Consider the following 14,790-nt stretch of genomic DNA (forward strand, 5'->3'; position numbering starts at 1 on the left):
TTATTGGTATTTGGCTACATAATTGGGTGCACTAATATGTACTCCATGAGCTTCTAAAACTTTTTGTCATTGTTCTTCCTTACTCAAGCTAAGTTTACTTTTAGATGACAAGGTCTGAATTTAAATAAAATATATGATCAGTAAAACAATATGTTTGGAACTTGAATAGTTATTATTGTAGTTAAAAGACAAAACAATTAACCATCGATGCCGAAATTTTAGGATTGAAAATCCAATTGTGATTCTGAGTACCTAAATTCAAAAATCCGTTGTTACCATACAAAAAAGAACATAACAATATTGTCATCTATACATATATTTCAATGTTGAAATTTGAAAAATTCAATTTTTAATATTGTGTTTGTACATGCATTTTACAGTATCAAAAATTTAAAATTATGTTTAGACATGTATTTTACAAAGCACTCATTTGATCATAGATTGTGAAATTGAAACTTAAAAATTTATGATTTTTGAAATTTAAAGTTGTATTCGGACATACATTTTACTTGAATTCAGTTTTAAAACCTTATCAAACATATATTTGAAAATATATCTTCAAAATCCGATCCAAAATTTATGATTAAACACTAGTGAAATAACATGTAAACATAATACATACACATGCCTTTTAACTTGGCTTCAAGTGTCATCTTGAGTATACACAAGTAGACACTTAAACTTGTATAAAATTGAACAAATAGACACATACATTCTACATGAAATAATATGCGTCCTACCAGGGGCGGAACTAGAGGGGTGCGAGGGGTGGCGACCGAACCCCCTTCGTCGGAAAATTGCACTATATATATATTGCAAATTTGTTTATTCATGTACAAATATAATTTTTGCATCCCCTTAACAAATGGAGATTGTGGATTAGTGGATAAGGTGTTTGTGATTGAACTTGCGATCGTGGGTTCAATTCTCAACAATGACACATATTTTTACTTTTTTCATCCAGTTTCTTATTTTTTAATTTTCTTGAACCCCCTTATCAAATATTCTGGTTCCGCCCCTGCGTCCTACATGACAAAATTTAAATAAGTTCGAGTGTAACTCGCGTGAACCATCATGTATAACATTTATTTGTTTAACTTCATACAATCATAAGTGCATAGCTATTTGTGCACGTCCAAAATTAATGGACATTATTTTTGTAAAACAAAGTTAAAAGTACACATAAAACATAAAAAATGAATAAATTATATACTAATGTATTTATTACATGTAGAGAAATACTAGTAGGAGAAGAGAAAAGGGTCGGAGGTAGGTGTAAGATTGACCCAAGACCATCGCACACCACTATTTTCTCAAGTCTTCTGTAAGCATGATTACCTACAAGTCCCCACACTAATATATAAACCCCCTTTCCCTTCTTTTATTTCTCAGCTTGCACGTTCCCTTCCTAAAAGAGAACTACAAGCTTCAATTTAATTACTCTCTTCCTTTCATTTCGTTCATCAAATTTATAGATTCACTCTCAATTTAACGACATAAAATCAAAATGCATACCATTACTACTCCGTCATCCGGCGTAAGTCTCAAATCCTTAGTCCGGCAAACGTCGCCGCCGCCGGGTCAGATCAACCGGTTCGTTCCGGTTCGACTCGTTGTCCAGTGCGGTTACCGATTTGACTCGTCCAACACGAATGCTAGTATTGTGAATACCAACGGTGCTCCGGCGAGCAATAACTTCGCCGGCCATGTCGGAGCGTCTCGAGCTGACTGGCAGAGTTCTTGCGCCATTCTGGCTAGCAAGGTTGTTTCGCAGCAGCAGGATACTGAGAAAATAGGCGGAGCCGGTGAGATCACTGTCGTGAACGGCCACAAATCTCTGGATCTCGTTCCTATTGACAGCAACCTCCCCAAGCCGCTCACAATTACTGACCTCTCTCCTGCGCCGATGCACGGCTCGCAGCTTCGCGTGGCCTACCAAGGAGTACCTGGCGCGTATAGTGAAGCTGCTGCCGGAAAGGCTTATCCTAAATGTGAAGCCATACCTTGCGATCAATTTGAGGTTGCATTTCAGGCCGTGGAACTCTGGATCGCAGATCGTGCAGTACTCCCTGTAGAGAATTCTCTTGGAGGTTCAATTCACCGAAACTACGATCTCCTCCTCCGTCACCGTCTCCACATAGTCGGCGAAGTCCAACTTCCCGTTCATCACTGCCTCTTAGCTCTTCCAGGCGTTCGTAAAGAATACCTATCCAGAGTCATCAGCCATCCACAAGCCTTAGCCCAGTGTGAGCTGACTCTCACAAAACTCGGTTTAAACGTAGTGCGTGAAGCCGTCGACGATACCGCCGGAGCTGCTGAGTACATCGCCGCCAACAACCTCCGTGACACAGCCGCCATAGCGTCCGCACGCGCTGCAGAATTATACGGTCTACAGATCCTATCGGAAGGTATTCAGGACGATTCAAGCAACGTAACTCGATTCGTGATGTTAGCGAGAGAACCAATAATTCCACGAACTGATCGTCCATTCAAGACGAGCATAGTTTTCGCACACGACAAGGGAACGAGCGTGCTGTTCAAGGTGCTATCAGCTTTCGCTTTTCGTAATATCAGCTTGACGAAGATTGAGTCTCGGCCACATCGTAACAGGCCGATTCGGTTGGTGGATGATGCGAATGTGGGAACGGCAAAGCATTTTGAATACATGTTCTATGTAGATTTTGAAGCGTCAATGGCGGACGTGAGGGCACAGAATGCGTTGGCTGAAGTTCAGGAGTTCACATCTTTCTTGAGGGTATTGGGTAGCTATCCTATGGACATGACCCCATGGTGTCCTTCTAGGGAAGAGTAACAATTCTTTTTCCTACTCAAAAAATGACATGTGAACAAATAATTATTTTCTTTAATTTGTAATTATATTTTCCGAATTAGGAAAAATGTCAAGCAATTTAAGTTTAATTCCATTCAAATTTTCTCTCTCTATATTATTGATTTAATTTTTGGGACGTATTATTTCATTTCACTCTCGAATAAGTGAATGTAGGGATGGACGTTCACTATTTTTAATCCTTGTAAATATAATTACGCGAAAAAGTGATGTTTCTGTCCCTTTGATGCCTTATTCTGTCCCTAATATATTTGATGTTTGGTGAATTTTGAATGTCTAGTGTTTTCTTCTTTAGAAAAAAAAAAGAGTTGGTCACGTTGTGATTTTTTTTTTTTTTTTTTTTTTTAAAAAACATGTTTAAATGATTTTGAAAATTAAACTTGTATTTTTTTTATAAGAAAAAGGACGCGACTGAGCAAATATATATTATTTAATTATTTAACATAGTTATAATTAGAAAATATTACGTGGGGCTACTTCTGGTTTTGTATATCCAAAAGATATTACCATATTTTTGGTTATAAAGTAAACTTTCGCTCTCTTCATAATATTTTTACTAATTTTTCTCTTTGATTCACTTCAGCATAGATTTCAAATTTCAAAAATTTTATATCTCCCTCTCAAATCTTGCTTCCAAAAATTTTGTGTCTCCCTCCGTCTTCTTCTTCTCTTTCTCTGTACACTTCTCATCCTTAAGAACAATATTGTTGCTTTATACGTGGTTGTTTTGGAATTAACAGATTTCTGGATTGAGAAGTCACCCAATTAAGGTTTAAAGTCAAGGAAAAAGCTAGGGTGTCATTACCTAAAAAATTAAACATCTTTTTATTGGCTAAACATATTTCCCTCCTAAGTGAAACTTTGAAAAAATTTCATAGCCAAATGCCTTGGAAAAGTTAGGTGGGAGTGATAAATGTGATTTAGCTTTGAGCTATGAGCTTGTGCTATCTGCCTTCCCTTCTTTCTTTTAAGTCTCAACTACCTTTTCTTGACTTGTTCAGCTTTCATGCTGGCTGCGTCATACAAGGCATTTTTCTACTTTTTTTATTGAGAAAAACGTGCCGTTTCTTCTTTAAAAATAGAAAAATGACATATCCCAAATGGCAAGTAGGAGTAGATGCTCATTCATATATACTAGTACGTACATCCTAAGTTTTCACAGTGCTATAGTTTTGGAATACACATGTTTGAAATTATCGATTTCATTGAATTTTTCCCAATTCCATGGTTGATGATGGAATATAGTTGGTGATACGTACGGTGAAAATGCATGATTTTGTATAATCAATTTTGTCAAAGGATAAAGTTAGAGTTTATTATACTGATCCATTAGTAATTAAGGGCACTTTTGAATCAAAATAATGATGGTTAGGACATGAATAAATCAAATTTCTTTTGTTTTTCCACCCGATGTCTGGAGCTTGTATTGAGATCCCAATTAAATACGGATCACACAATACAGAATTCATTCGGAGGTGGCGTTCCCAAGTCCCAACAAAATTTTCTTCATTCTCAGAGCTCAAATCCGAGACTTCTGGTTAATTAAGGATAAAACAATCTCACTACTATACCATAATTCAATCGATGAATAAACCAAATTTCTACCATAAAAAAAAATAAATTTATACCAAGAACAAAATTAAACTCTATTGCAAAATACAAAGATAAATCTAAATCTTTTTAATTACTTGGTTTAATTTTGGTCTTATTTCACTATCGGGTTGGTAAGGGGAATTGATAGTAAATCATTTTCCTCAAATTTGTGTGGTAGGTGGAGATATATATGCCTATTAAGAACCCCATAGTAATAAATACATTATGACGCCACACATCATGCCTTATTTTACTTTTAAAATGTTGACTACGTTAACATCACTCTACTTTATCAAAATTATTATCAAAAGTCTTGTTGCTTATAATTAATGAGAGTCCCAAATTTGTTTATTTGTTTTGATTTCCCGCAAGCGTCCGAAGTTCGTATTAGAATTTTGACTAAATTAAAATCGCGCATTATAGACTCATTCAGAAATGACACTCCCAATAAAATTTATATTATGAGAAAATTTCACAAAGAGCTATTATAAGTATTTTAATTATCCTCCTTAGCTATAATTTGTCTAATTATACTCCATAGTTATAGTTTCATTTGCTATGGGTATTTCTATTTGTATAATTCGCTGGCAATATACAAATAGAATAAATATATATACAAATTCTGTATTTATATATTTAGGAATTTTTCAGAACTTGTATCAAAATGATAATTATATACAATCTAGGGTAAGCATATACAAATTCTGGATTTATACAATTAAAAAAATTCTGAATTATACAAATTCTAGATTTATATAATTGGGAGTCGAATTATACAAATTCTAGATTTATATAATTGGGAGTCGAATTATACAAATTATGCATGTGGGCCACGTAATTATGATTGTAAGTTAGTGACGAATGATAATTTAATTAAACTGTAGATATGTTATCTAATTAACTAGTATATATTTATTTATCCGCATAATTTTCCCTTATATTATCCCCTTATTGTTTCTCAAATCCAAAAAAAAGTATGCGGGCGTGGTGGAATTTAATCAAACATTTATACAACATTCAATCTGATGAAGAATTCTTAATCGATCAACTGTTTTTATAAGTATTATATATAACAATTGCAAGAAGAGTTTATCTTCTTAGCTTTTGATTAAAAAAAGAAGATAAATTATTCATGGAAATAATATATGGGGGAAAAATATCTTTAAAAAGACAATAATCAGTGGAGGAGTATTAAACAAAAATGACAGGATTTTATCCATGATTATAGCTAATTAGTCTTCAAGTGATTTGCTAATTTCCAACCACAAATTAAGTCGGCCGCTTATTTTCTGCTTATTGAATAATCACAACCACCTTTGTGAGAAATATATATATATATATATATATATATATATATTAAGAAGCTAAGAAGTTTCATTTCATTTTCAATTTTCAGCTGTGGCTACTCATGAGTTAGGTTTGGATCATAACAAAACAAACATTAAAAAAGAAAAGTAACATAGCAAGCTACCAAAAAGATGGTAATAGTTCTAATCAAAAGTTGTTGATGATGGTTGACACCATGGCCAAGTCTTAAATTTGATGGCCATCAAATGAGCCTTTCACGTGGTAAATTCAAAATTTAAAATTCATAGATTTCTATAACAATTCAAATTAATATTACAATAATAATAATAATTGAATTTATGATAAAATATTTAATAAATTGACATAAGTTACTAAATTCATAACATGAACATGTAACTAACCCTTTATATTCGCGCCAAATCTTCACTTCAAATGAGAAAAAAATATTCTTGTCTATTTGATGCTTTTCTTAAAAAGTAAATTATTAACTTTGGTAAGTGTAAAAATGTATACTTCTAGTGCAGTTAATTTGTTGATTGTCTAAATAAAGTCCTACGTTGATAGATCAAACCAAAATGAAAATTAACATTGGTTTGACTCAAAGCGGATATTATCTTACTATTTTAAAAATATCTTTGAATTGTTTCAACCAAACATGTTGTTAATCATATTTTTCAAATATAAGTTCATACTTATGATGGACAATTACTTGTAACCAGTACAAAATAATTTAATATTTTGAAAAATATACATTAAGATATAAAAATAAAACCTTCTATAAGATTTATGGACGGCTATGTGTGTATATTGTCAATTTCCACTCAAAGTGTGAATAGGTTTAGATTCCTGAGTTTTCGTGATGCATATATAGTTCTTTAAAAATAGTTGGTGAACTCAAATATGATGCCACAATTAGACTTGATACCTTTAAAATATCTTGTTGAAAACTTCCATTAAAACCCCTTAATAATTATTTTAATTCGAAGTTAGCCTTACCTACCATTTCCTAGGCTCATATACTAAACCTACCCTTTCTTGCACTCCAGGGTATTTGGAGGGAAAACAACAACAACATCAATATATCAAGTGCGATTCCATAAGTGAAGTCTGAAAAGAATAGTATATACATAGGTATAAAGAACACTAACAACAATCAGGGGCGGAACTACAGGGGTGCGAGGGGTGGCAACCGAACCCCCTTCGTCGAAAAATTGCACTATATATATTGCGATTTTTTTTATTCATGTACAAATATTATTTTTGCATCCCCTTAACAAATGGAGATTGTGGATTAGTGGGTAAGGTGTTTGTGATTGAGCCTGTGGTCGTGGGTTCAATTCTCGATAATGACACATATTTTTACTTTTTTCATTCAGTCCCTTATTTTTTAATTTTCTTGAACCCCCTTATCAAATATTCTGGTTCCGCCCCTGACAACAATAAAAGAATATGCCTGTAGAAGTACAATGAACAATATATAGTAGTAGAAGATGAAAAACAAGAAACTAGGAGAATACTGTTACTACTATCAGTATACTGAAAACCAAGAGAACAAAAAAGAGGTAACTCTCAACTACCTACTAATATTCTACTCTAATTCGTATGGGTGTACATGGACCGGGTTGGTTCAGATTTTTTACAAATCAAACCAAATCATTTGTGTCGGATTATTAAATCTATAAACCAAACCAAACCAATAAAAGTCGGATTTTTCGATATCAATTTTTCTTGAATTTTTTTGGGGTTTTCGGATTTTTTTGGGTTTCTCGGGTTTTTCATAGTATTTAATATTAAAAAGAGTTCTCGTACAAAATATCAACATATAAGATGGAGGCAGAACATTGTTTGAAGTTTTAACTTTATAATATAACTTTATAAGATGGACTTTTTTTGTATATTATTTAGATGGACTTCTCAAGTCTGAATCTAAATATAAGAAAGAAAACAAAAATTATGAAAACTTTTAAAAAAATATTTATAAATTATATTTTAATAAATATTTTTATTTATAACATAATTTAAAAATAGTATATCTATAATCGGGTCGGTTTGGGTTCGGTTTGACTTTGTTTAGTTAAAACCAAACCAACCCTATAATGGTCGGGTTTTTTTTCAAACACCAAACCAAGTCAAACCAAATCACTAGTCGGATTTTTTTCCGGTTTGGTTCGGTTTGTCGGTTTGGTACGGTTTATCGGTTTGCCCTGTACAGCCCTACTAATTCGTGTCCTTCATAAATATAAATAATAATTTAAAAAGATCTAGAGAAACTCTTCGTAATATTGGTTACAAAGGTGAATAATATATATATATATATATATATATATATATATATTAAGATTACCTTTGAGGCAATTTTACTTTTTTATTTTATTATTTTTAAAAAGTTGTATATTTTGTTATGCAATTTAAGGAAATTATAAGTAGAAGATAGAGATATTATCTTTCATTGCATCACCTAACATCTTCCCTGTTTAGTGTGCAATATGAATGGTAATTGCAAAAATTGTCACCTCCATGAGAAGTTTGTTGAAATGATAATATATAATTCTTTAATTGGAAGTCATGATGAGTTAAGTTGATTATAAAATAAATCTTCACTATGTCACTTAAATTGGTTGTTGTTCAAAAAGTTGGTGGAAGGAACTGCCCAAGTCTAGTTGGGTTTTTTACAAGAAATTCCTATAGTGGATTTTGTTAGAGAGAAGACATCTTGTCTTAAATTTATTAGAAAACTTAATTAATTAGTGGGGGTTTACATCATTTATTTAAATCGAGATGGAGTTCCATAAACTAAGTAATTATTTAAGGAAATAACTAAGTAATATACTGAATTAGTCTACCTTATTTTAATCATATAAATAATAAAATCATACTGAAAAAATTGTCAACCTATTATTGAACCCAAATAATAGTGTTAAGTATTAATTAGGATAAATAAATCCATGCTTGTTGGTGTCTTATTCTTTAGTTGTTGAATTATGTAAAAATTGATCATCAAATGTATATCAAAATAAAAGAAAAAGATCTATATAGACCATATCTATTAGCTGAAACTATTTCTTACTCGTGTTAATACGTTTACTTAAGGCGTTATAATATCTAAGAGTCTATTATAAAATAGACTCTTAGATATTTGTCAAAGTATATAAAATTTATATGCCTATGAAAAATAAACAGCTTTAATGATAATTATTACTTACTCCATTCACTTTTACTTATCATGTTTCACTTCACGAGAATCAATTTGATTAATCTTTGAAGCTTAATTAAATTAAATTAATTTAATACTTTAAACTGCCAAAAAGTAAAGAGAAAATAGCATAAATTGCAATCTTTTTTATATTATTATGATTATTTTTTCAAAAAAAAATCTTAAAATATTGGTTAGAGTTCATTCAATTTGACTCTCGAGAAAAGAAACATGACAAGCAAAAGTAAACAGACAGAATAGTAAAATATAAAAAAATTATAATAACTATTGATGAAATATAAAAAATTAATGATTATTATTACATTGATATTATTATTATTATTATTATTATTATTATTATTATTATTATTATTATTATTATTATTATTATTATTTTCTACTATGCAACCAAATATGGGAAAACATTTCACAAATGGCACTCATAGAGATTATGGTCTTTTCTACTGTCCAACCATCAAAGACACTGTTGTTTGGGCCAAAATTCACAGTGGTTTTCCTTCAAGGCCCAAGAGTCCTCCCTCAGAGTAATCAGATCAATATTTAATTGGGCTTTAGCCCACATGACGTGTTGGTAGCATTAGGTACAATTAGGGCTGTACAGGACAAATCGATAAACCGCACCAAATCGACAAACCGAACCAAACCGGAAAAAAAAACCCAACTAGTGGTTTGGTTTGACTTGGTTTGGTGTTTGAAAAAAAAACCCGACCATTATAGGGTTGGTTTGGTTTTAACTAAAAAAAGTCAAACCGAACTCAAACCGACCCGATTATAGATATACAACTTTTAAATTATGTTATACATAAAAATATTTATTAAAATGTAATTTATAAATATTTTTTAAAATTTTTTCATAATTTTTGTTTTCTTTCTTACATTTAGATTTGGACTTGAGTAGTCCATCTAAATAATATACAAAAAAAACTTATCTTATAAAGTTATATTATAAAGTTAAAACTTCAAACAGTGTTGTGCCTCCATCTTATATGTTGATATTTTGTACTAGAACTCTTTTTAAGAAGCACTGCTCTGTGCTTTTTATTAGATACTATGAGAAACCCGAAAAAATCCAAAAAAACCCAAAAAACCCGAGAAACCCGAAAAATCCGAAAAAACCCGAGAAAAATTGATATCGAAAAACCCGACTTTTATTGGTTTGGTTTGGTTTATAGATTTAATAACCCGACACAAATAGTTTGGTTTGGTTTGTAAAAAATTCGAACCAACCCGGTCCATGTACACCCCTAGGTACAATCAGTTCTAGTCCATTAATAGTGGAATGGGCCTGAGGAAACAACTTGTATTGCAAACGAATTCACACTAAACTGTGATGACAAATCGATATGATTTCATACAACATACAACCTAATTGTCTTGTTGAATTATTCACAAATTATACTAGATCGTCATAATTTCAAAGGTACAAACAGTGAATAGGAAAAAAGAAGAAGTTATATTTCATAATTGTGGCATATGACAGATCGATACGACTTTATGCTATAATTAATCTACTTCTCTTGTTGGATTATTCACAAATCATATCATATTTTCATAATATCAAAATTACAAACTAAGAAGAGGGGGAAAATAAATCCAAAACGGTGGCATGCAAGTTATGACAGATTTAACTTCATACCATCTAATCTAATTATCTGAATTAAAGCCACAAAAATTGCAAGATATGTGTGATCTGCAAGAATAAACCTTGATCTATTGGTTATAAAAATAATATGATAGATTAGATGCTAGATGCTTGGGTTTACAAAACATTTGAAATCTTTAGAAGATTTAACTTTGATGCTAAAGATGTCAAATCCATAACACTTGTACAAGCAAAATACAGTTAGTGCTAAAGGAGGGATTCTGTTGTAAATTCCAAATATAGAAGTGACTTAAATTTGTTATGTCTAGTCTTTAAGAAACATAAACCTTAGTGGAACTATGTCTAGAAGGCACTCACAAGTCACAATATGAAGAAACAAAGACACCTTTAATTAATCCATATAATAAAAAGAAAAAAAGAGACAAGATAAAAGCATTAAAATAATTTGGGAGATAGATTTGTTTGGAGGGGCAAAGTATTTTTATAACGGAAAAGGGCCTAAAATGTTCTCGGACTATTCGAAATAGTATAAAAATGTTCTTCATCCATCTATTGGGCATAAAATGCTCTTGACATCTATCTTTAAGTCCAAAAACAACTTTTTCTTGAACGAAAAAGAACATGAGGAACATTTTTATACTATTTCTAATAATTCGAGGACATTTTAAGTCCTTTCCATTTTTATAATGAAGCTTCCTCCTTGGGAGTCAAGAATGTTTCCTCTTCTATTTGGTGGTCTTATTGAAACTGCATAAAGCAAGGAAAAGCAGAAGCATATTGAGATTTGAGGAAAAAGTTACACACTCCGTCCCAATTTATATTATGAGTTACTTTCTCCATCCTAATTTATATTATGTAGGGCACAAAATTAAGTAATTTTTTTTATTAAAATTTGTGATCTAAAATATATCACAAATATTTGTATATTTATAAACCATTTCATTAAAGATAAAAGGAGCATTTTAATATTATTGCTACTAAATATAAAAATATATTATTTTTTTTGGACTGATTAAAAAGAAAAGCATGTCATATAAATTGAGACAAGTAAAATATATATGTTACCTAAACACATAACTATATAGATTATATGCATTGCAGTATTCATTTTCTTACACTATTTAACAAATTGCTTTGCAAAATTTTTTCTTCAAGATTAATCAGAAACAATCTCTCTTACCTCTAAAAATAGTGATATTGTATATGTACATAATATCTTTACAAATCTCACTTGTGAGATTACATTGAGATTGTTGTTATTTTATATTATAGAGAATAAATGATAATTACCTTCTAACTAACAGCCTAACATGAATGTTTGTTACAATTATTTTTTATATTCAGTACGTATTTACAATTATTTTTTATATTCAGTACGTATGTACGTATATGCGGATTTAATATAGAATTTGAAGTTTGTTGGTTTTAATATCAACATCAAATTAATACTATAAGAATATATAATTGATTTCATAATTAAATATTTATCGATATTTCGTAAATTTCTTAATTAATCTATATATAAAGTACGAACAAAAACTATAAACTGAATTACATTAAACGCATATATAAATCTCTAGATCCGTCCCGTCATTATAGGGAAAAGTCCTACATTTAAAAATTGAATTAGTTTTGTCCTATGAAATTATGAGAATTGAGATAAAGATGTTACATATTCCCCAAAGGAAGAAGATAAAACCTTATCAAATCACATTATATTCGCAAGATCATGTAACGAATATATGCATTTGATATCACTTTTTATGATCATAAAGTGGTTGAGTTCGTGTACAAGATAATATTCTATATGAAAGGCTAGTAATTAATTTTATGCTAATGTTTTTTCAGTCGAGCTTATCTTATCAGTCTTGTCTGATGCTATTTACATATTTTATTATGTAATTTGCGAATTTATTGAATAAGAATTCATATGATTCAAAGGATAGTGGATGTGAATTTCTCAAAACTCCAAGAAGGAAAAAAAAACATCACTTTTAATGTGTATATTTGCAAGACAAGGGCTAGAGGGAAGCAATTTCCTATAACTTTTTACCTTTTAATTTATCTAAAGATTTTTTTTATTCTACAACTTTCTTACCTACAAAAAAAGTCTCAGCTTTACGTCAACAAAATATATTTAAGAGAACTGCAAATCGCAGCTCGAATAAAGAAGAAATAGCTATTCCCAAGACATTGGATCCGTTTATTTTTAGTTGTCATATTACATTTTTTGAGAGTTAATTTAATTATTTTTTAAACTAAAATAAGTTTACATTAATTTAATATTTTAAAATAAAAATTTTAATATTAATAAATAATACAAAAAATAATATAAATTACAATTCTTTTTATACCAATACAATTTTAAAAAAATACATTTTAAAATATTAATTAAACTTATACAGTTTGATTTTAAAAAAAAATTATTGACAAACAAGATAATTATGACAACAAAAAAAGGAACGACAAGAGTACCACTGTCTGTGAATTGTGAATTGTGTGTTGAGCCATGTCCAAAAGGTTGACTTTTGATGCTGTCAACTGCTATTACCACATTGAATTTTGAGTCTTTAAATGTTACTCTACTACTTGGACCACTAAATTAAAGTTGTGTTGGTCACATGAGAATGCATGGCATGTAAAAAAGGTAGATGATGGGTGGGTATGCATGGCATGTAAAAAAAGGTAGATGATGGGTGGGTGGGACCAAAGATTAATTATCTTATGGAGTATAAAGTAAGTATATATTCTGTGATTGCAATATATTCCATGAAACTCACAAAGAAATAATAGTGCACCATTTTGCATGTTATATATACAAGATACGTTTCCTTTCCACAACCCCTCAACTTCTACTATATATCTTCCTATCTCTCAAATTGTCAAACCTAAAATTATAGTAGTACTACTCAAACTCATACTCATGAAGCAATTAAGCATATCATGTTTTCTTTTATTTCTCATCATCTTCCTCTTTGTTTTCCTTTCACCAGCATCATCTTCCCGCTATTTCTTATCAACTACAAGTGAAGGTAATTAATTCTTATGCTGATTGAAATTCATAACTTTAGGACTGGAGGTAGCGACTGCTTAACATTTTAACAATCCCTCTTGTTTGAAATGAATATGTAATCTTATAGTAAATACTCTCTTTTTTCTAAGTATATGATGATATGCTATAGCTTTGATTTGCTTGCAGTGAAAGAGGATGTAAAGCATGAAGAAGTCAACCTTTCGTTATATTCATCAGTTGACCACATGGAAACCAACGATAGCCTAAATGTAAACTTCCTAATTAATTCTGTCTTTGACTTCTTGTGTTCCTTAACAAAGATTCACAACACGTTATTTGATTACTACATGATTTTCAACTTTGTGTTAAGTTGAAGATTCATTTTTTATTCACGATATATTGATATCATACTACGATATGATATTATTCATTTTGAATCAATTTTTTTTTTACGGAATTGGACAATTCTCACCCGAACCAACTTTTAAAGTGAATTGGACTTGTTTCTTGTAAGGAAAAGTTGAGAATTGGGCTTTACTTAGTAGGGTACTCCATTATATTAATAAAATCTTTAATTCTTTGACTCTATGTTTTTTTTTCTTCTTAATTTGTTGAAGCTAATGGGGTTGGAGGAATGTAAAGAAGAAGATGGAGAATGCATGAAGAGAAGGGTAGTTGCAGAAGCTCATCTTGATTACATCTACACTCAGGACCATAATCATCCTTGATGTATAATTAATCCTCTAAGATATATAGCTGGTGTTGTCAATAAATTAAAGGGACTAGCTAGATAGCTTTTAACACCTTTTCTTTTCAACATTAAGTAATCCTCTTAGTCCTACCTACATTTTCCTTTTTGGTGTCATTTCATTTCTAACTTCTATGTTTGGCATACAAATGTGGTTTTTATTTGTTTCATCCCAAAAAATCTTAACTTGTAACTTGTGTGTTCTAAGCTACTCCCTCCTTCACTTTTACCTTTTACTTGTTTATAATGGACTTTGAACTTTGAACTTTGGAAGACACTTCCAAATATATGAAGGACATATTTTATGGTAATATTCATGTTGATTAGTGTTTAGTCTTTAATAGTGGACTTCAAAAATATCTTAGATTAAAAAGTTAATGCTAAAAGTAAAACAGAGGAATAAAATTTATTTTTTAATGCAGTAGGAAAAATAAAAGTGAACGAATAAGATTTACTAGCTTTA

General features: G+C 30.6%; 2 protein-coding genes across 2 annotated transcripts; both read left to right on the top strand.

Annotated features, from left to right (window-relative positions):
- The first annotated feature begins 1,404 nt into the window (after window positions 1-1,404).
- Window positions 1,405-2,943, top strand: LOC129900367 (arogenate dehydratase 1). The gene has a single exon (XM_055975324.1). The coding sequence runs from the start codon at window positions 1,508-1,510 to the stop codon at window positions 2,810-2,812; it is 1,305 nt and encodes a 434-aa protein (XP_055831299.1). The 5' UTR covers window positions 1,405-1,507; the 3' UTR covers window positions 2,813-2,943.
- Window positions 2,944-13,399: 10,456 nt separating this feature from the next.
- LOC129899648 (putative phytosulfokines 6) lies at window positions 13,400-14,556 on the top strand. Its single transcript, XM_055974660.1, has 3 exons — window positions 13,400-13,598; window positions 13,766-13,848; window positions 14,197-14,556. The coding sequence occupies exons 1-3, from the start codon at window positions 13,490-13,492 to the stop codon at window positions 14,305-14,307; spliced, it is 303 nt and encodes a 100-aa protein (XP_055830635.1). The 5' UTR covers window positions 13,400-13,489; the 3' UTR covers window positions 14,308-14,556.
- Window positions 14,557-14,790: the final 234 nt, after the last annotated feature.

Source organism: Solanum dulcamara, chromosome 8, assembly GCF_947179165.1.
Source record: "Solanum dulcamara chromosome 8, daSolDulc1.2, whole genome shotgun sequence".
In the NCBI taxonomy this organism is placed as follows: Eukaryota; Viridiplantae; Streptophyta; class Magnoliopsida; order Solanales; family Solanaceae; genus Solanum; species Solanum dulcamara.